This window comes from Haliotis asinina, chromosome 14 (genome assembly GCF_037392515.1).
Source record: "Haliotis asinina isolate JCU_RB_2024 chromosome 14, JCU_Hal_asi_v2, whole genome shotgun sequence".
Lineage (NCBI taxonomy): Eukaryota > Metazoa > Mollusca > Gastropoda > Lepetellida > Haliotidae > Haliotis > Haliotis asinina.
The window spans coordinates 5,556,382-5,577,012 of record NC_090293.1 but is presented as its reverse complement, the minus strand read 5'-3'; the positions used below and the strand labels follow the sequence as shown (position 1 = coordinate 5,577,012).

The window sequence follows — 20,631 nt, the reverse complement described above, 5'->3', positions numbered from 1 at the left end:
TATATTTTGGAAATTTGAAAAATAAACTTTGGTTATGGAATGTGGCAACCCATTGTTATTCTGTACTCTAAGGCCACAGGCACATAAATTTACACAGAGAGAGAGAGAGAGAGAGAGAGAGAGAGAGAGAGTATTACATATGACACTGATGTCATGTTTTATACAATTATGACGTATATGCGTATTATATAAGCAGAGCAACATTCGCAATGGTTAGCATGGTTGTCGAAGTGTAACAAAGAATTGATGCATTCACCAATAGATGGACAGATTTAATCAAATTCTTCAAGGTACTTTCCATGCAGTTTGTCATATAATGGACATATGAACCAAAAGGATTTCATTGTATAAGCCATTAATGCGTGATTTACATAATCTATCTTCTCTATTTATCTTCATACATCTACCAGTTGTAATCCACGAGTCATGTGATGAGCAGCGAGCAAGTGCTCAACCTACTCTAAGTCTTGGTAAATGTATGGTTTAATAGACGAACGATAATCACAAAAGAAAAGTTTTTTCAAGCCAGTTTTGTTTGTATATATCCTTCAGTCTTTTCGTATATACACTAATAAACCTTGAGGGAAACTTACTGTTCATACCGTAGGTGATTAAAGTCCGTGGAAAATAAAAGATTGTTTGTGTTCGTTACCCAATTTGTGTGTCAATTACTATGATAACAAGACCATCATTTCTTTAGCAAAGGAAAAGAGGACATACTTAATCAATATTTGATAACTTCAACTGGTAAATTTATACTAATACGAAACCTGGCCGCTCACCATAAATCATTACATAAGGATGTAACATAATGTCATTTCTGCATATATTTTCAATGTGCACTGCTGATTCATTGGCAAGAAAGGAGAATAAATAACTTGTCGAACACCAATATGTGCATGAATCAAACGATTCTCATGTTTATTCTTAACACAAGCTTTCACTCATAATCCAAATGAATGCTGCTAAATAAATTTGTCTTTTTACTATTCAAACAGCCAGTTATAACTTAATCCCATTCTTTAAGTGTCGTACAGAATCAAAAGCTATGTAATTTGTCTACCAACTAAATGTCAGGCTTGTTCGGCCCATTGCAGGTAACTGGAGATATACATCATCTGGATGTCAGCATCACCAGATCGGCCAGTGACTGACTGCCTTAGGCATAGGACTTCAGGCAAACATACACTGTTAGTAGAAGTTGAATATCATTCGGTATCAACATCCATCTGAAGCAGGAAAAAAAGTCAACATTAACATGTCCCATGCTGAGGGCATGGTGTGACCATAATTGAGAGAACCAGACCCATTCTACCACCAGTCAGGGTGAAGTCAGAGTCAAAGTCGTATGTTGGACAAAAGGAACATGGTTCCTGAATCATGTGACTCAAACTACCAGAATCCCTTCATCCACCGACACATGGTCGCCATTTTTCAACTAGCAAAGGTATTGCTGAAGACGCATTCTACAGAGGGTCCACAGGGAACCATCCACCTCAGCATATTTATCTGTTGTCATGGCAATGTATCCATTCATACTGATAAGTGATGATTCCCAAGTTGTAAGTAGAAATAAACAGTCCATTAAACAAGCAGTCAGTAAAAATGTGATGTATCATAACAATGGCATTCTAAAAGTATCAAGAGTTTAATTTCGACCCTATCGTTGGATACGGTATAGTCCATGGGGATGAGATTCATCAGTCCCTGGAACAATACATTTGGATGTTGCAAGTTGCATGCTTCTCTCGGGGGTAATGCGATCTGATGTATGACTCTTCGTCATAGGTAGGCGAGGGGTGGCACTGCTACAGAAAGGCGCCCACCAGACTGTATTACCCGAGGGAGAGGCATTCAAAGTCTATATCTTGCCGCCATGTTCAATGTACAAAATATCATCTTATTTTATTTTGAAGATCCCTACCGACTATATGACAGGTAAACAAAATGGCGTGTGTCTCTCTACTGGATTTTCATAATCAGTGAAGCATCTTCTGACAAGCTTAGAACCGCTACAAATAGGGGCTATTGTTGTTTAAATTCAGTGTGTAAACGATTCAATGTATAATGTAGTTTATATAAAGCAATGAAAGTTGATAAAAAATGTGTTCATAGTGAACTCAAAAACAGCTAATCGAACGGTTCTCTAACTCCAGCCACTGTATGGGTCATATTATGACGTGTTTCGATTGTTGGCGCTAGAGCTTCTCGGCAAAGAGTTTGGTGATCACCGTGACAGCGGGCAGTAATTTTACCGGTTGTCACCCTCCTGGGAGGGGTGATACGAACGCTTGCTAACGCGTCATCGACCAATAAAATCAAGGTATTTCACATAAGGTACGAAGATGGCTTCTGGTGTATTGGTGTATTGGCGAGTATGTGCACCCTCACGTGCACGGGGGATGGCCTAGTGGTTGAAGCGTTCGCTCGTCACGCCGAAGAAACGGGCTCGATTCCCCACAAGGACATTTTGTATTGTCATTAGCAATATTCGAGACAACAGGGTTACCAATCGAAAGTAGTCCGTATTAGTGGGAAAGCCCCGTATTGTTCTACACACCGTTAACTTTATCAAAGTGTCTACTTTCTCTTTTTATGTAGAACAGAAAAGTAATATATTCATGTTCACATTCATTATGTAAGCAGACTTGTGCTGTATGACACACTTGAAGACTGGATTTCGCAGAGTGGCTTTTGGCCTTTCGCGGTTAATGCAAGCACATAATTGCCCATGTGAAACCCTCAAACAACACCAAACTACGTACAAAAATACTCGAAACGAGATCAGCCATTTTCCGAACGCATCATTGAGAATCAAGGCCACGCCATCATGTGGGAACCCACTGAAGTCCTATCCAACACCAAGAACTGGTTCACCTTTCCAGAAGCATCCTATACTGAGGTGAACCTTAACTCTGCTTTCTTTAACATCGCACCTTACCTTAGTGACCTACGATCGACATCAGGAGATCTCATCCTGACATGAACCGTGACAAGGGAACATATCTACATAGCTTGGGACTTGAGAAATTTATTATCGGTGCTTGCTACCACTAATTAAGCTTGGATTATAACTAGTTAAACCTGGTTTCATTCCCGCTTTCCTTTTGTTTATTGTCATTTCCCTTGTTAAATGCCAGCATTGGTATCGCATCATTTATGCCGGAATAAATAGACCTTATCAATTTAGCGCTAATTATCCACGGGTTTTCTTTGCTCTCATCTTAGCACGGCCGTTGTTTCACGTGCACTCACATAAAACTTATTACCTACACGGGCAAACATATTGGGGTTCATATTTTTCATATCTTCTTGGGGCTTTGTTCGTCCAAACAGTTCATAGGAAACAACATGCTTGTTCAGGTTCATCATAATAAGTGTAGTGACTCAAGCCATGTCTCTCACTCGGTTCTTTTACACTGTATGTTGCTGCTGGTGTTGTCTGTCGTGGTCTACCGTCTCTTCTCTGCTAACACCTCAGTAATGTAAACCTAGCATGACTCTGCCGATGGTCTTTTCAATGTCGGTATTGGTATAATGTTCTCCAACCGATCGCCAGATTATTGATCATTACCTTCAGACAATTTACGTATCGGTTCAGTCCTAAGAGGTAAGATTCTTAATTGATAACAACTTCTTGATTGCATATGATGCGACGTTTCGGTATGGATCCTTATACCGTTGTCAAGCATGAGTGGAGTAAATACATCACCGAACAGACTTATATACATGGACAGGGATAAAGTAATAACAACACGTAGGTATGAATCAAAGGCGGGGGATTAACAACAACAACAATGGGTGGTAGTAATGATGAGACAATAAGAGGAAGCCAATAGTGGCTGTAGCTGTGACAAAAATATACATGGCTGATAGGGTAATTAGTAATGGTGGCTGGTGAGCTCTAATCTGTTATTTTTATGAGTTCATTGTATGCAGTTGGGATGAGATATCCCTGATCTCTGTTGATTGAGGGCTTGTGTCTCCTGATTTGAACTGCTTCTGCCAGTTTTCTATGGGTGAAGTCCTTGTGGTTTTTGGATAATATCTCTACACTGTCCCAAATTATGCTGTGATTGGGACATTTGATGATGCGGTCGGATATAGCAGATTTCCGATCTGATTTGGTTGTAGATGATAAGTGTTCTTTGATTCTGATGTTTATGGGCCGGGAGGTTTCACCTACATATGCCTCGCCACAGTCGCAGTTGATTTTGTAGACGACACCTTTCGGTGGCTGTTGTTGTTTAGAGGTGTTCCTGCCATTCGCTTTGAGCATGGTTTTCAGCGTTGTAGAACTGGTAAAGTAGGTTTCAATGCCTGCTTGTTGCTTTAGGAGGTGGTTGATGTGGTAGGAGGTTTTTCCAATGAAGGGTAAAGAGATGCGGATAGGTGCTGGTTCAGGTTTGTTGGTGGGCTCTTTTCTTGTCGGGTGGAGCGTGGATCTGATGATTTTACCAACTAACTTTGGTGGGTAGTGGTTGAACTTGGTGAAAACATGGCGGAGGTGTTCTATTTCTGCACTTGGACTGTTGGAGGAGAGGTTTATGGCCCGTCTGGTGAGGGTAGAGATGATCCCAGTTTTGGTTTTCAGGGGGCGGTTGGAGTCGAAATGAATGTATTGGTCGGAGTGGGTTGGCTTTCTGTAGACACTGGTTTCTATCTTGTTGTCTGGGGACCTAGTTACAAGGACATCTAGAAAGGGAAGCTGGCCATTTGTTTCTGTTTCTAAGGTGAACTTGACCCGGGGGTGCTGTTGGTTGAGGTGTTGCAGGAGGGTAACTGGGTCTTGGTCTTGACGTAGGATGACAAAGGTGTCGTCAACCTTTCTGTTGAAAGTTTCAGACAATGTACTAACTGACTGATTTTACACATTTACTGTAACACGTATATTATTAGATTTAACTGCCTGGTGGCAATGTATATCTTGAAATGAATCTGGCCATTGTTTAATCGGCATTCTTGAAGCCGGTGAGCCAAAAATGATCCAGCTTTTAGCTTGATACAGATTGTAAGAATCTAAAGAAGTGCCATAAAATTCAAGTCTTTGAATGCCATTTAGAAGTGAAAATACATAATACAAATCGGCCATCTCTGAACACATTCTCAAGAACCCTGAACACTCAAATAGATGGGAGGACACTAGGATACTATCTACCAACAACAACAACTGGCGCCAAAGGAAACTGCAAGAGGCCATCGAGATCCGGAGACAGAAACCAGCCATCAACCGCGACCAAGGAGTGTACCTACCAAGTGCCTGGGACTTATTGATAAATTAATCTCATCTACCTGTGTATATTCTATCTATGTAATTCATGTATAGACAATCTACCCGAGTACATCCTTACCTACTTGTGTTTGTACTTGTGTTTGTAAACATGCTCACCCCCTATCGTGTGTTATGTACATCATCCTATCATGCGTAATGTATCACCATTGGCTTCCATCCTTATCCCCAATCATGTACATCGTCCTTACCCCGTATCTGTGTTATGTAAACATATCCAATCAACTGTAATGCATTACCATTGGCTTCCATCATTGTTATCTTAACTATCGGCTTCCTATCAGTGCTTGTTTATACTAGCTTTCGTTAACTCATTCCACTTGTTACTTTGTTATTGTTTTACCTGTACATTTAAATACACCTCTGTATCCCTTTCTCAATCACCTGATGAAGGAGTAAGCATTAACTCCGAAACGTTGTGTTCTCTCATAAAGAAGTTGATATCCATAAAAATCTTCATTCTTATGCCATAAAATTGTATGTTTCATGTTTTAACATGACCATGATGTAGAGGATGCACTTGCCAAGAATCTCTGGTACAACAAAAACATTTGTGTAGGATGCACAAAAATCTCGTAAGCCTAAGATCTCGTAACATCTCTCGTAGCATTTGTTCTTCTTATGTTACAGTATAGGAGGGTTCGAGAAACGTTACGAGATCTTAGGCTTACGAGAGTTTTGTGAAACTGCGCCTTGTCTTTTATATACTATGTTTTGACAAGGGAGTTCGTTGCATCAACGGTTTACTTGACGTAAATGATGCTGCTTGGAAAACTTACTCTGAACACTTATTTTAACATCTACCGGTCTCTTAGATCACTGTAACTATATCTGAAGACTTAACATAGATTTAAAGATTTGGGCCAAAATACCTTGCCCAGTTTTACCTGCAAATATTAAACATCTCCTTGGGAGTCAGCGTTACAAAACATTATTGTCAGAAATTACACCAAACATTTACATTGTAAAAACTGGGAGCAATTTACTTTAAACAACAAAGATTTATCTAATGACTGGAACAACTATAACAACATGCCATTTAGATATACCAATGACAGTAAACTACAGTGGTTTCAATATATAACGTTACATTATATTTTACCGACAACAAAAAGTGTTATTTAAGATTGGATATACAGACAATTCGAAATGCAGCTTTTGCCAAAACGAAAATGAGACACCTGCCAACACGTTCTTGTCTTCCAGCAAAGTTAATCATATCTGGCAAACAGTTGAAATTTGGCAAAATCGGCAAACACAAATGAATATTATCAAGTTAACAAAAAGACAAGTATTGTTTGGTTTCCCATACAAAAACATGACTCTCTCAATGTTGTTACCATCATCTTTAAAAAAAAACATTTTGGATAGCAGATTTTGGGTAACAGTGTGGCATATTTTCATGTTTTCAAGAAAGAACTACCGTGACTATATGATGACTAAGTGCTCTTTTTTAACGGAGGATGACATCAGTTTATAAGTTTTGGTCTTCATGTCATGGATTGTTTGTATAAACCAAAACAACGTGGTGAATTGTTTGGGTTTTTTAACAATAAAAGTTATATCTAAACATAAACCTGTGAAAGTGTCAACTACTTCCAACAAACAGTATGAATATTGTGATATCTTGAAGAGAGATACCATGATGATATGAGAAATTCTCAAAACGTTTCGGCCTTCCCTCGTAGTCTCGAGGTCATCATTGGCAAATCGATCAAGTGAGACTTCAAATTTCGAAACAAGTTATTAATCACTGGGTACTAGGTCAGGAGTGTGTGAATTCTGCTTTCGTTGGTGTCTCTAGTGTACTCAGTTTTAGAATTCTCCGTGATATCACTAGGGTATCTTGCACAGCTTTAGATAGTCAATTCCACGAACTTTTTAACCTCCCAAAGGTAGCTTGTAGAAGTGAGACCCGCCAGACATCAGATGAACAGACATGGTTATTGCCAAGAATGTCCTAACTGTGACCCGGGTTTATGGGAGACGTTACTGATATACTCATGAGCCGTGTCGGGAACATAACTAACGTTTTCACAAGTTAAAGGGACCCCACGGGCTAGGGCACATTGCAGCTCACTCACGTGCCAATGTCTGTAAAATACTCAGCAACAAAAGTTGTGACGCTATTATAAATGGTATAGAAAAACACATAGGAAAACAAAGCTAATACAAACACTTTTATTTCATAAAACAGACATTTGATCTGCTAATGGCAAAGGATACAGGGTAAAACACCAATCTGAATGCTGTGGGGGTAAAATGAAGTCCAAAAAAAATCCCAATCTAATACCGAGTAAGACCACCAGTAGAGCTGACTCTGGCAACACAAAATGGAATGAATCAGCTGTTTGTGGTATCGTTGTGGGATGTTGTCCCAGATATCACGAAGGCGTCGTTGCAGTTGTTGTAGCGTTACAGACAAGCGTCTTTCCATTCCACCCCAAATGTGCTCAACATGGGCGACATGACCGGTGACTTAGTTAGCCAGGGAAGCACATCAGCATTGTTCTGAGCCAGAAAACGTTGAACACTACGGGGTTATCCTGGCGGGGTCTGGCGTTATCCTGTTCTAGCGTCAACTAGCATGATGCTGTATGAACGGTAGAACGGCTGGCTTTAGGGCCTCATACCGACATCGCTGCCCCGTCAGATTACCAGCGATGGTAAGAAGGTCTGTCTTGTGTGTGTAGCGGTAATTTTCACCCCAGACCTTCGTAGACCTTGCCCACGTAGACGTAGATGCTGTAACGTCAAAATCGGACGTCTTGATGGACGTCGCTCAATGATCCCAAAACGCCGTAAACATCGACGAACGGCTTATGGTGTGTATCCACCTCAGTCCAGGTTTCTGCGATAACTGGTTTTGGCTGGAAGTGGTTCCGATGGTGTGTCTATCTTGACGTTGGGTCGTTAAGGGGTTGACCACTACCAGGACGGTCTCCGACGTGATTTGCTTGTTGGTGTTTGCCAGACGTTCCACACTGGGTTTCGATGAACACTGAATCAACTTCTCTTTGTGGAGAACTGGACTGGACCATTCAAACTCTCCAACGTTCATTTTCTGTTAGCCTTGAAATAGCAATTGTTTAATTCTGCTGAGACAATTGATGTTTTTTTCCAGGTTGCACTCCTCCAACGTGTCGTTTTCAGGAATAAAACATTCTCTCCACTACTCAGGTATAAATATCCACAGTCTAACATATTCTTCACAAAGTCACTTTTTATGATTTGCACACATTACCTTGACAGATGCGTTTGGATGCGGTGACATAGTGTCGTGAACCCTTTTTTTAGATGATCTGTATACAAAAGTTAGCATTCATTAAAAAAATATCCATGTCACAAGAACTTTTGTTGCTGAGTTTACATGCAATGAAATGTCCACTAATATTACGAATACCACTAATATGCCATGATTTTTGTCCGTTGGCAACAAAGGGTTACACTTTCAGGAAATGCTGAGCTTTGTTTTCTACACCACAGATTTGGGACTCATGCCTCGTGACCAAGGACGAGAAGGAGCAGCCTAACTTTTCTGCTGGTGTATGAATATTTATAAACAAGCTTGACGACATGTGAGCGGAATGTCTACCGGAACAGCGTGGAGAAGCATATCAAATCAAAACCTTACAAAAACCGGAAATATCTAAAGTTTTTTGTAACGAAACCAAAGTGCATACTATTCTCTTATGTGATAAAAAGATAAATATACCGTGGTTTGACAAAACTATAACTACAAAACCTTCACACAAGCTTTGAACAATTTAAACTACTCCCATCGTATATAAATACAGCAGGTGAAGTTTAGACATTGATGATAATACTTACATTCGCCAACAAGAGCCAGTATTATCCAACATATTTGAACACCCGTTATCTCCATGCTGTCCCGGCGATGTAGCACCTGCTTTGTAACAGCCAATACCACTAAGTTATTACCTGAGTCCGCCGCATGGCGCATGACATTTGTTCCTGGGGATCGATATGTTCGGAAGTTCTGATCCATAGGCTGCGTTCCAGATCGAGGCGATCGATATGCTCGAGGAACCCGATCTATTGATTGTCTTCCAGAGATGCAGATCGATGTCAGTGAAACTTGAAACAGAAAAATAACGTACTTCATTTCACAAACAAGTATTGACCTTAAAGGTTAATATCATTATGAATTCGTTGAGAGATTATTTAGTTACAGATGAATTTACAATATGAACTAATATATCTACTTTTACTTAGTAGTATATATTCAGTTACAAGATTTGGTTGTGATATTTAGCTATATATATAGAAGCCCATTCCTTAAAATCATTGATGGCGGGTTTACGTGATATGTTGAATTATACAAGAGTACTAAAGTATGCTGGATTTGTTAGTGGTTACGCGTTAGTGGTATTACTAAATTGCCCAGTTAACAAATAACTTACCCAGGTACACAATGACCGATTAACCCCTACAAGGCCTACATTTCACACAGAGAGCAGGCATGGTCGCGATGTCCATCGGGTGCTTGAAAGCCTGTGCATGACAGGTTTGAATAATAGATTCTTCACGGTTGTCCCCACGTTAGTGTGTTAGTGTGTGTTAGTGTGTGTGTGTGTGTGTGTGTGTGTGTGTGTGTGTGTGGTGTCTCTCTCTCTCTCACTCTCTCTCACTCTCTGTGTGTGTGTGTGTGTGTGTGTGTGTGTGTGTGTATGTGTGTGTGTGTGTGTGTGTGTCCACACGTGTTTGGTGTCTTCACTTGAGATGGTGAAGTGTAATGTCTGTCTGTCATGACAGAATAATTGTTGATAGAGGCGTCGGTATCACTAACATTAATTAGTCATGCAGACAGGAAATAGAGAGATTATTCCTGCGCCGAATGCACCTATTGTGATATATCTGATTCAACGTCGCCGGAGACATGCCTCCTGACAATAGTCGGAATGCATAGTTCGACTATACTTCATATTCTCACATTCCTCATTTCATTATCTTCATACACAAATCATGAGTGAATGACTGGCTGTTAACACGTGACTTGGAATACAAAATGATTATTGTCAGTAAATAATGGTGATGCAGTGTTTCACGTTTGTTACCTTGATGGAAAACACGAGCATATGTGTTATAAAACATGTGATATAATCATGAGGTGATTGGTTAGACAATATTAAAATTCTTTCTTTCTTATAATCCTTTTCATTTGCGTTCTGTTGGATGATTAAAACAAGACACGAGTTGTACGAAACCACTATTTATATGGTAGTGTAGATGTTAATCAGTAACGGACTGGAGCTTAATATTTTTGTTGGTCTAAATGAAAACGTTTTTATGTGTCATTTTCGATTTGCATTTCAGAATAAGTATTTGTGACAGGTGATCGATTGTGACACCTGGTGTGCGCGAAAATCTCTGCCGTACAGTCAACATGGCCACATGGCATCACATTCTGAGCAAACAAAATACGGTTACATCACATTCTGAGCAAACAAAATACGGTTACATCACATCCTTTCTAGAAAATGCGAAACTGCACTTTAAGAGAAGTGGTTATATGAGCAGCGAGAGAGAGCGATAGGGATGTTGCAGATGGGGTCAGTTCAGGCCAGAGTTGCACAAATGATGGGTTGTCACAAAAACACAATTGAGAGGCTGGTGAAACGTCTCAAGGAGACTGGAGGGACATCAGACAGACCACCAAGTGGATGACCACGGGTGACCACGTCCAATGAAAACCACCATCTTCCTCTGCTGCACCTCCGTAACGGGTTCATCATTGTGACGTCATCAGCATGGGATACTTTACAACACCCCGTCAGCAGGGAGGACTGTAGCTCGATATCTCAATTTTGGTGTGAGAGCTTAACGGCCCTTTCGGGGTATGACCTTGAACCGGCAACATGGCAGTAGATTGATATGGGCTCGTACTAGGCAACGCTAGCAAAGACGACACTGGGACAGAGTGCTGTTTATGGATGAAAGCGGGTTCCATCTTGACAGTGCTGCCGACCGAGAGCAAGTTTACCGGCGTAAAGGCGAACGAACGTCATGCTGCTGCATCCAAGAAGTGCATCATCATGGCGACAGCAGTGTGATGATATGGGGCGATATTTGTGGTGACACTAGGACCGACCTGGTGGTCATAAATGGTACACTCCACGCTACATCAACCAGGTCTTGACATTTGTCGTGCTTCCATGCCTGCAGAATAATCCAAGAACGCTGTTCCGACAGGATAACGCCACTCCACACATTGCACATGTTACCAGAGAATATTTCAATGTCAACAACATACCAGATCTTCAGTGGCCATCCAGATCCCCTGACATGGAGAACAATAGAACACCTCTGGGACCATATTTGGAGATGGATTCGGCAACGTCAGCAACGTCCACATGACAGACAGACGTTGCCACAGGCACTGCAAGAAGAGTGGCGTCATATCACTCCACTGTGATGAGACTGGTGACGTCTGTACGACACACTCGGTATGTCACTTTTAAATGATTTGTGTAATGATAACATGGAATGCAATGTGATCGAATTATGGACAATCAAACACATGTTCCAAGGATGCTCACTTTTTCTTCCATGACCATCATGTGCCTGTTGAAGTCGGTCAACCTGATGTTAGTTGTTGTGTCTGTGAAATACAATGATATCTGTTCACATACTTTTTCATATACTTTTTATTGGATGAGAAAAATAGAAGCCAGCGTTTCTTTTGCCCCGCAGTTTATCACATGCATCTATAAAATCAAGATCAGAAAAATCAGAAATTAAGAAGAAGAATATTTAACAGAACATGTCTCTTGCGCTATCGATGTCATCCATTATAAAATGCACGAACGTGATGAATTAAACAGCAGACAAAATAACCACCGTCAAGCCTGATGTTCTCGAGTCAACAGTCGGAAATGGACTCCTTCGGAGTTACTTACTCTCTGGTAACAATGCTTCTTTTGACAAAATCATATTGACAGGAATCCCCCTGAGGCATTGACTTGTTTTCACGTCACCCTTGATACGCCGGAGAAACAATCAACCTGATACCCCAATAATACCAGACCATAATTGAGAGAACCAGACCCATTCTACCACCAGTCAGGGTGAAGTCAGAGTCAAAGTCGTATGTTGGACAAAAGGAACATGGTTCCTGAATCATGTGACTCAAACTACCAGAATCCCTTCATCCACCGACACATGGTCGCCATTTTTCAACTAGCAAAGGTATTGCTGAAGACGCATTCTACAGAGGGTCCACAGGGAACCATCCACCTCAGCATATTTATCTGTTGTCATGGCAATGTATCCATTCATACTGATAAGTGATGATTCCCAAGTTGTAAGTAGAAATAAACAGTCCATTAAACAAGCAGTCAGTAAAAATGTGATGTATCATAACAATGGCATTCTAAAAGTATCAAGAGTTTAATTTCGACCCTATCGTTGGATACGGTATAGTCCATGGGGATGAGATTCATCAGTCCCTGGAACAATACATTTGGATGTTGCAAGTTGCATGCTTCTCTCGGGGGTAATGCGATCTGATGTATGACTCTTCGTCATAGGTAGGCGAGGGGTGGCACTGCTACAGAAAGGCGCCCACCAGACTGTATTACCCGAGGGAGAGGCATTCAAAGTCTATATCTTGCCGCCATGTTCAATGTACAAAATATCATCTTATTTTATTTTGAAGATCCCTACCGACTATATGACAGGTAAACAAAATGGCGTGTGTCTCTCTACTGGATTTTCATAATCAGTGAAGCATCTTCTGACAAGCTTAGAACCGCTACAAATAGGGGCTATTGTTGTTTAAATTCAGTGTGTAAACGATTCAATGTATAATGTAGTTTATATAAAGCAATGAAAGTTGATAAAAAATGTGTTCATAGTGAACTCAAAAACAGCTAATCGAACGGTTCTCTAACTCCAGCCACTGTATGGGTCATATTATGACGTGTTTCGATTGTTGGCGCTAGAGCTTCTCGGCAAAGAGTTTGGTGATCACCGTGACAGCGGGCAGTAATTTTACCGGTTGTCACCCTCCTGGGAGGGGTGATACGAACGCTTGCTAACGCGTCATCGACCAATAAAATCAAGGTATTTCACATAAGGTACGAAGATGGCTTCTGGTGTATTGGTGTATTGGCGAGTATGTGCACCCTCACGTGCACGGGGGATGGCCTAGTGGTTGAAGCGTTCGCTCGTCACGCCGAAGAAACGGGCTCGATTCCCCACAAGGACATTTTGTATTGTCATTAGCAATATTCGAGACAACAGGGTTACCAATCGAAAGTAGTCCGTATTAGTGGGAAAGCCCCGTATTGTTCTACACACCGTTAACTTTATCAAAGTGTCTACTTTCTCTTTTTATGTAGAACAGAAAAGTAATATATTCATGTTCACATTCATTATGTAAGCAGACTTGTGCTGTATGACACACTTGAAGACTGGATTTCGCAGAGTGGCTTTTGGCCTTTCGCGGTTAATGCAAGCACATAATTGCCCATGTGAAACCCTCAAACAACACCAAACTACGTACAAAAATACTCGAAACGAGATCAGCCATTTTCCGAACGCATCATTGAGAATCAAGGCCACGCCATCATGTGGGAACCCACTGAAGTCCTATCCAACACCAAGAACTGGTTCACCTTTCCAGAAGCATCCTATACTGAGGTGAACCTTAACTCTGCTTTCTTTAACATCGCACCTTACCTTAGTGACCTACGATCGACATCAGGAGATCTCATCCTGACATGAACCGTGACAAGGGAACATATCTACATAGCTTGGGACTTGAGAAATTTATTATCGGTGCTTGCTACCACTAATTAAGCTTGGATTATAACTAGTTAAACCTGGTTTCATTCCCGCTTTCCTTTTGTTTATTGTCATTTCCCTTGTTAAATGCCAGCATTGGTATCGCATCATTTATGCCGGAATAAATAGACCTTATCAATTTAGCGCTAATTATCCACGGGTTTTCTTTGCTCTCATCTTAGCACGGCCGTTGTTTCACGTGCACTCACATAAAACTTATTACCTACACGGGCAAACATATTGGGGTTCATATTTTTCATATCTTCTTGGGGCTTTGTTCGTCCAAACAGTTCATAGGAAACAACATGCTTGTTCAGGTTCATCATAATAAGTGTAGTGACTCAAGCCATGTCTCTCACTCGGTTCTTTTACACTGTATGTTGCTGCTGGTGTTGTCTGTCGTGGTCTACCGTCTCTTCTCTGCTAACACCTCAGTAATGTAAACCTAGCATGACTCTGCCGATGGTCTTTTCAATGTCGGTATTGGTATAATGTTCTCCAACCGATCGCCAGATTATTGATCATTACCTTCAGACAATTTACGTATCGGTTCAGTCCTAAGAGGTAAGATTCTTAATTGATAACAACTTCTTGATTGCATATGATGCGACGTTTCGGTATGGATCCTTATACCGTTGTCAAGCATGAGTGGAGTAAATACATCACCGAACAGACTTATATACATGGACAGGGATAAAGTAATAACAACACGTAGGTATGAATCAAAGGCGGGGGATTAACAACAACAACAATGGGTGGTAGTAATGATGAGACAATAAGAGGAAGCCAATAGTGGCTGTAGCTGTGACAAAAATATACATGGCTGATAGGGTAATTAGTAATGGTGGCTGGTGAGCTCTAATCTGTTATTTTTATGAGTTCATTGTATGCAGTTGGGATGAGATATCCCTGATCTCTGTTGATTGAGGGCTTGTGTCTCCTGATTTGAACTGCTTCTGCCAGTTTTCTATGGGTGAAGTCCTTGTGGTTTTTGGATAATATCTCTACACTGTCCCAAATTATGCTGTGATTGGGACATTTGATGATGCGGTCGGATATAGCAGATTTCCGATCTGATTTGGTTGTAGATGATAAGTGTTCTTTGATTCTGATGTTTATGGGCCGGGAGGTTTCACCTACATATGCCTCGCCACAGTCGCAGTTGATTTTGTAGACGACACCTTTCGGTGGCTGTTGTTGTTTAGAGGTGTTCCTGCCATTCGCTTTGAGCATGGTTTTCAGCGTTGTAGAACTGGTAAAGTAGGTTTCAATGCCTGCTTGTTGCTTTAGGAGGTGGTTGATGTGGTAGGAGGTTTTTCCAATGAAGGGTAAAGAGATGCGGATAGGTGCTGGTTCAGGTTTGTTGGTGGGCTCTTTTCTTGTCGGGTGGAGCGTGGATCTGATGATTTTACCAACTAACTTTGGTGGGTAGTGGTTGAACTTGGTGAAAACATGGCGGAGGTGTTCTATTTCTGCACTTGGACTGTTGGAGGAGAGGTTTATGGCCCGTCTGGTGAGGGTAGAGATGATCCCAGTTTTGGTTTTCAGGGGGCGGTTGGAGTCGAAATGAATGTATTGGTCGGAGTGGGTTGGCTTTCTGTAGACACTGGTTTCTATCTTGTTGTCTGGGGACCTAGTTACAAGGACATCTAGAAAGGGAAGCTGGCCATTTGTTTCTGTTTCTAAGGTGAACTTGACCCGGGGGTGCTGTTGGTTGAGGTGTTGCAGGAGGGTAACTGGGTCTTGGTCTTGACGTAGGATGACAAAGGTGTCGTCAACCTTTCTGTTGAAAGTTTCAGACAATGTACTAACTGACTGATTTTACACATTTACTGTAACACGTATATTATTAGATTTAACTGCCTGGTGGCAATGTATATCTTGAAATGAATCTGGCCATTGTTTAATCGGCATTCTTGAAGCCGGTGAGCCAAAAATGATCCAGCTTTTAGCTTGATACAGATTGTAAGAATCTAAAGAAGTGCCATAAAATTCAAGTCTTTGAATGCCATTTAGAAGTGAAAATACATAATACAAATCGGCCATCTCTGAACACATTCTCAAGAACCCTGAACACTCAAATAGATGGGAGGACACTAGGATACTATCTACCAACAACAACAACTGGCGCCAAAGGAAACTGCAAGAGGCCATCGAGATCCGGAGACAGAAACCAGCCATCAACCGCGACCAAGGAGTGTACCTACCAAGTGCCTGGGACTTATTGATAAATTAATCTCATCTACCTGTGTATATTCTATCTATGTAATTCATGTATAGACAATCTACCCGAGTACATCCTTACCTACTTGTGTTTGTACTTGTGTTTGTAAACATGCTCACCCCCTATCGTGTGTTATGTACATCATCCTATCATGCGTAATGTATCACCATTGGCTTCCATCCTTATCCCCAATCATGTACATCGTCCTTACCCCGTATCTGTGTTATGTAAACATATCCAATCAACTGTAATGCATTACCATTGGCTTCCATCATTGTTATCTTAACTATCGGCTTCCTATCAGTGCTTGTTTATACTAGCTTTCGTTAACTCATTCCACTTGTTACTTTGTTATTGTTTTACCTGTACATTTAAATACACCTCTGTATCCCTTTCTCAATCACCTGATGAAGGAGTAAGCATTAACTCCGAAACGTTGTGTTCTCTCATAAAGAAGTTGATATCCATAAAAATCTTCATTCTTATGCCATAAAATTGTATGTTTCATGTTTTAACATGACCATGATGTAGAGGATGCACTTGCCAAGAATCTCTGGTACAACAAAAACATTTGTGTAGGATGCACAAAAATCTCGTAAGCCTAAGATCTCGTAACATCTCTCGTAGCATTTGTTCTTCTTATGTTACAGTATAGGAGGGTTCGAGAAACGTTACGAGATCTTAGGCTTACGAGAGTTTTGTGAAACTGCGCCTTGTCTTTTATATACTATGTTTTGACAAGGGAGTTCGTTGCATCAACGGTTTACTTGACGTAAATGATGCTGCTTGGAAAACTTACTCTGAACACTTATTTTAACATCTACCGGTCTCTTAGATCACTGTAACTATATCTGAAGACTTAACATAGATTTAAAGATTTGGGCCAAAATACCTTGCCCAGTTTTACCTGCAAATATTAAACATCTCCTTGGGAGTCAGCGTTACAAAACATTATTGTCAGAAATTACACCAAACATTTACATTGTAAAAACTGGGAGCAATTTACTTTAAACAACAAAGATTTATCTAATGACTGGAACAACTATAACAACATGCCATTTAGATATACCAATGACAGTAAACTACAGTGGTTTCAATATATAACGTTACATTATATTTTACCGACAACAAAAAGTGTTATTTAAGATTGGATATACAGACAATTCGAAATGCAGCTTTTGCCAAAACGAAAATGAGACACCTGCCAACACGTTCTTGTCTTCCAGCAAAGTTAATCATATCTGGCAAACAGTTGAAATTTGGCAAAATCGGCAAACACAAATGAATATTATCAAGTTAACAAAAAGACAAGTATTGTTTGGTTTCCCATACAAAAACATGACTCTCTCAATGTTGTTACCATCATCTTTAAAAAAAAACATTTTGGATAGCAGATTTTGGGTAACAGTGTGGCATATTTTCATGTTTTCAAGAAAGAACTACCGTGACTATATGATGACTAAGTGCTCTTTTTTAACGGAGGATGACATCAGTTTATAAGTTTTGGTCTTCATGTCATGGATTGTTTGTATAAACCAAAACAACGTGGTGAATTGTTTGGGTTTTTTAACAATAAAAGTTATATCTAAACATAAACCTGTGAAAGTGTCAACTACTTCCAACAAACAGTATGAATATTGTGATATCTTGAAGAGAGATACCATGATGATATGAGAAATTCTCAAAACGTTTCGGCCTTCCCTCGTAGTCTCGAGGTCATCATTGGCAAATCGATCAAGTGAGACTTCAAATTTCGAAACAAGTTATTAATCACTGGGTACTAGGTCAGGAGTGTGTGAATTCTGCTTTCGTTGGTGTCTCTAGTGTACTCAGTTTTAGAATTCTCCGTGATATCACTAGGGTATCTTGCACAGCTTTAGATAGTCAATTCCACGAACTTTTTAACCTCCCAAAGGTAGCTTGTAGAAGTGAGACCCGCCAGACATCAGATGAACAGACATGGTTATTGCCAAGAATGTCCTAACTGTGACCCGGGTTTATGGGAGACGTTACTGATATACTCATGAGCCGTGTCGGGAACATAACTAACGTTTTCACAAGTTAAAGGGACCCCACGGGCTAGGGCACATTGCAGCTCACTCACGTGCCAATGTCTGTAAAATACTCAGCAACAAAAGTTGTGACGCTATTATAAATGGTATAGAAAAACACATAGGAAAACAAAGCTAATACAAACACTTTTATTTCATAAAACAGACATTTGATCTGCTAATGGCAAAGGATACAGGGTAAAACACCAATCTGAATGCTGTGGGGGTAAAATGAAGTCCAAAAAAAATCCCAATCTAATACCGAGTAAGACCACCAGTAGAGCTGACTCTGGCAACACAAAATGGAATGAATCAGCTGTTTGTGGTATCGTTGTGGGATGTTGTCCCAGATATCACGAAGGCGTCGTTGCAGTTGTTGTAGCGTTACAGACAAGCGTCTTTCCATTCCACCCCAAATGTGCTCAACATGGGCGACATGACCGGTGACTTAGTTAGCCAGGGAAGCACATCAGCATTGTTCTGAGCCAGAAAACGTTGAACACTACGGGGTTATCCTGGCGGGGTCTGGCGTTATCCTGTTCTAGCGTCAACTAGCATGATGCTGTATGAACGGTAGAACGGCTGGCTTTAGGGCCTCATACCGACATCGCTGCCCCGTCAGATTACCAGCGATGGTAAGAAGGTCTGTCTTGTGTGTGTAGCGGTAATTTTCACCCCAGACCTTCGTAGACCTTGCCCACGTAGACGTAGATGCTGTAACGTCAAAATCGGACGTCTTGATGGACGTCGCTCAATGATCCCAAAACGCCGTAAACATCGACGAACGGCTTATGGTGTGTATCCACCTCAGTCCAGGTTTCTGCGATAACTGGTTTTGGCTGGAAGTGGTTCCGATGGTGTGTCTATCTTGACGTTGGGTCGTTAAGGGGTTGACCACTACCAGGACGGTCTCCGACGTGATTTGCTTGTTGGTGTTTGCCAGACGTTCCACACTGGGTTTCGATGAACACTGAATCAACTTCTCTTTGTGGAGAACTGGACTGGACCATTCAAACTCTCCAACGTTCATTTTCTGTTAGCCTTGAAATAGCAATTGTTTAATTCTGCTGAGACAATTGATGTTTTTTTCCAGGTTGCACTCCTCCAACGTGTCGTTTTCAGGAATAAAACATTCTCTCCACTACTCAGGTATAAATATCCACAGTCTAACATATTCTTCACAAAGTCACTTTTTATGATTTGCACACATTACCTTGACAGATGCGTTTGGATGCGGTGACATAGTGTCGTGAACCCTTTTTTTAGATGATCTGTATACAAAAGTTAGCATTCATTAAAAAAATATCCATGTCACAAGAACTTTTGTTGCTGAGTTTACATGCAATGAAATGTCCACTAATATTACGAATACCACTAATATGCCATGATTTTTGTCCGTTGGCAACAAAGGGTTACACTTTCAGGAAATGCTGAGCTTTGTTTTCTACACCACAGATTTGGGACTCATGCCTCGTGACCAAGGACGAGAAGGAGCAGCCTAACTTTTCTGCTGGTGTATGAATATTTATAAACAAGCTTGACGACATGTGAGCGGAATGTCTACCGGAACAGCGTGGAGAAGCATATCAAATCAAAACCTTACAAAAACCGGAAATATCTAAAGTTTTTTGTAACGAAACCAAAGTGCATACTATTCTCTTATGTGATAAAAAGATAAATATACCGTGGTTTGACAAAACTATAACTACAAAACCTTCACACAAGCTTTGAACAATTTAAACTACTCCCATCGTATATAAATACAGCAGGTGAAGTTTAGACATTGATGATAATACTTACATTCGCCAACAAGAGCCAGTATTATCCAACATATTTGAACACCCGTTATCTCCATGCTGTCCCGGCGATGTAGCACCTGCTTTGTAACAGCCAATACCACTAAGTTATTACCTGAGTCCGCCGCATGGCGCATGACATTTGTTCCTGGGGATCGATATGTTCGGAAGTTCTGATCCATAGGCTGCGTTCCAGATCGAGGCGATCGATATGCTCGAGGAACCCGATCTATTGATTGTCTTCCAGAGATGCAGATCGATGTCAGTGAAACTTGAAACAGAAAAATAACGTACTTCATTTCACAAACAAGTATTGACCTTAAAGGTTAATATCATTATGAATTCGTTGAGAGATTATTTAGTTACAGATGAATTTACAATATGAACTAATATATCTACTTTTACTTAGTAGTATATATTCAGTTACAAGATTTGGTTGTGATATTTAGCTATATATATAGA

At 40.6% G+C, this 20,631-nt stretch overlaps 2 protein-coding genes across 2 annotated transcripts; both read right to left on the bottom strand.

The window, feature by feature from the left end:
- Positions 1-3,904: 3,904 nt before the first annotated feature.
- On the bottom strand, positions 3,905-8,351 carry LOC137262034 (uncharacterized). The gene is made up of 2 exons (XM_067799827.1): positions 8,128-8,351; positions 3,905-4,829 (listed from the first exon to the last, which is right to left on the bottom strand). Exons 1-2 carry the CDS (start codon positions 8,349-8,351, stop codon positions 3,905-3,907), a joined length of 1,149 nt encoding a protein of 382 aa, XP_067655928.1.
- A 6,605-nt stretch (positions 8,352-14,956) lies between these two features.
- Positions 14,957-19,403, bottom strand: LOC137262032 (uncharacterized). Its single transcript, XM_067799826.1, has 2 exons — positions 19,180-19,403; positions 14,957-15,881 (listed from the first exon to the last, which is right to left on the bottom strand). The coding sequence occupies exons 1-2, from the start codon at positions 19,401-19,403 to the stop codon at positions 14,957-14,959; spliced, it is 1,149 nt and encodes a 382-aa protein (XP_067655927.1).
- Between the last annotated feature and the right edge of the window lie 1,228 nt (positions 19,404-20,631).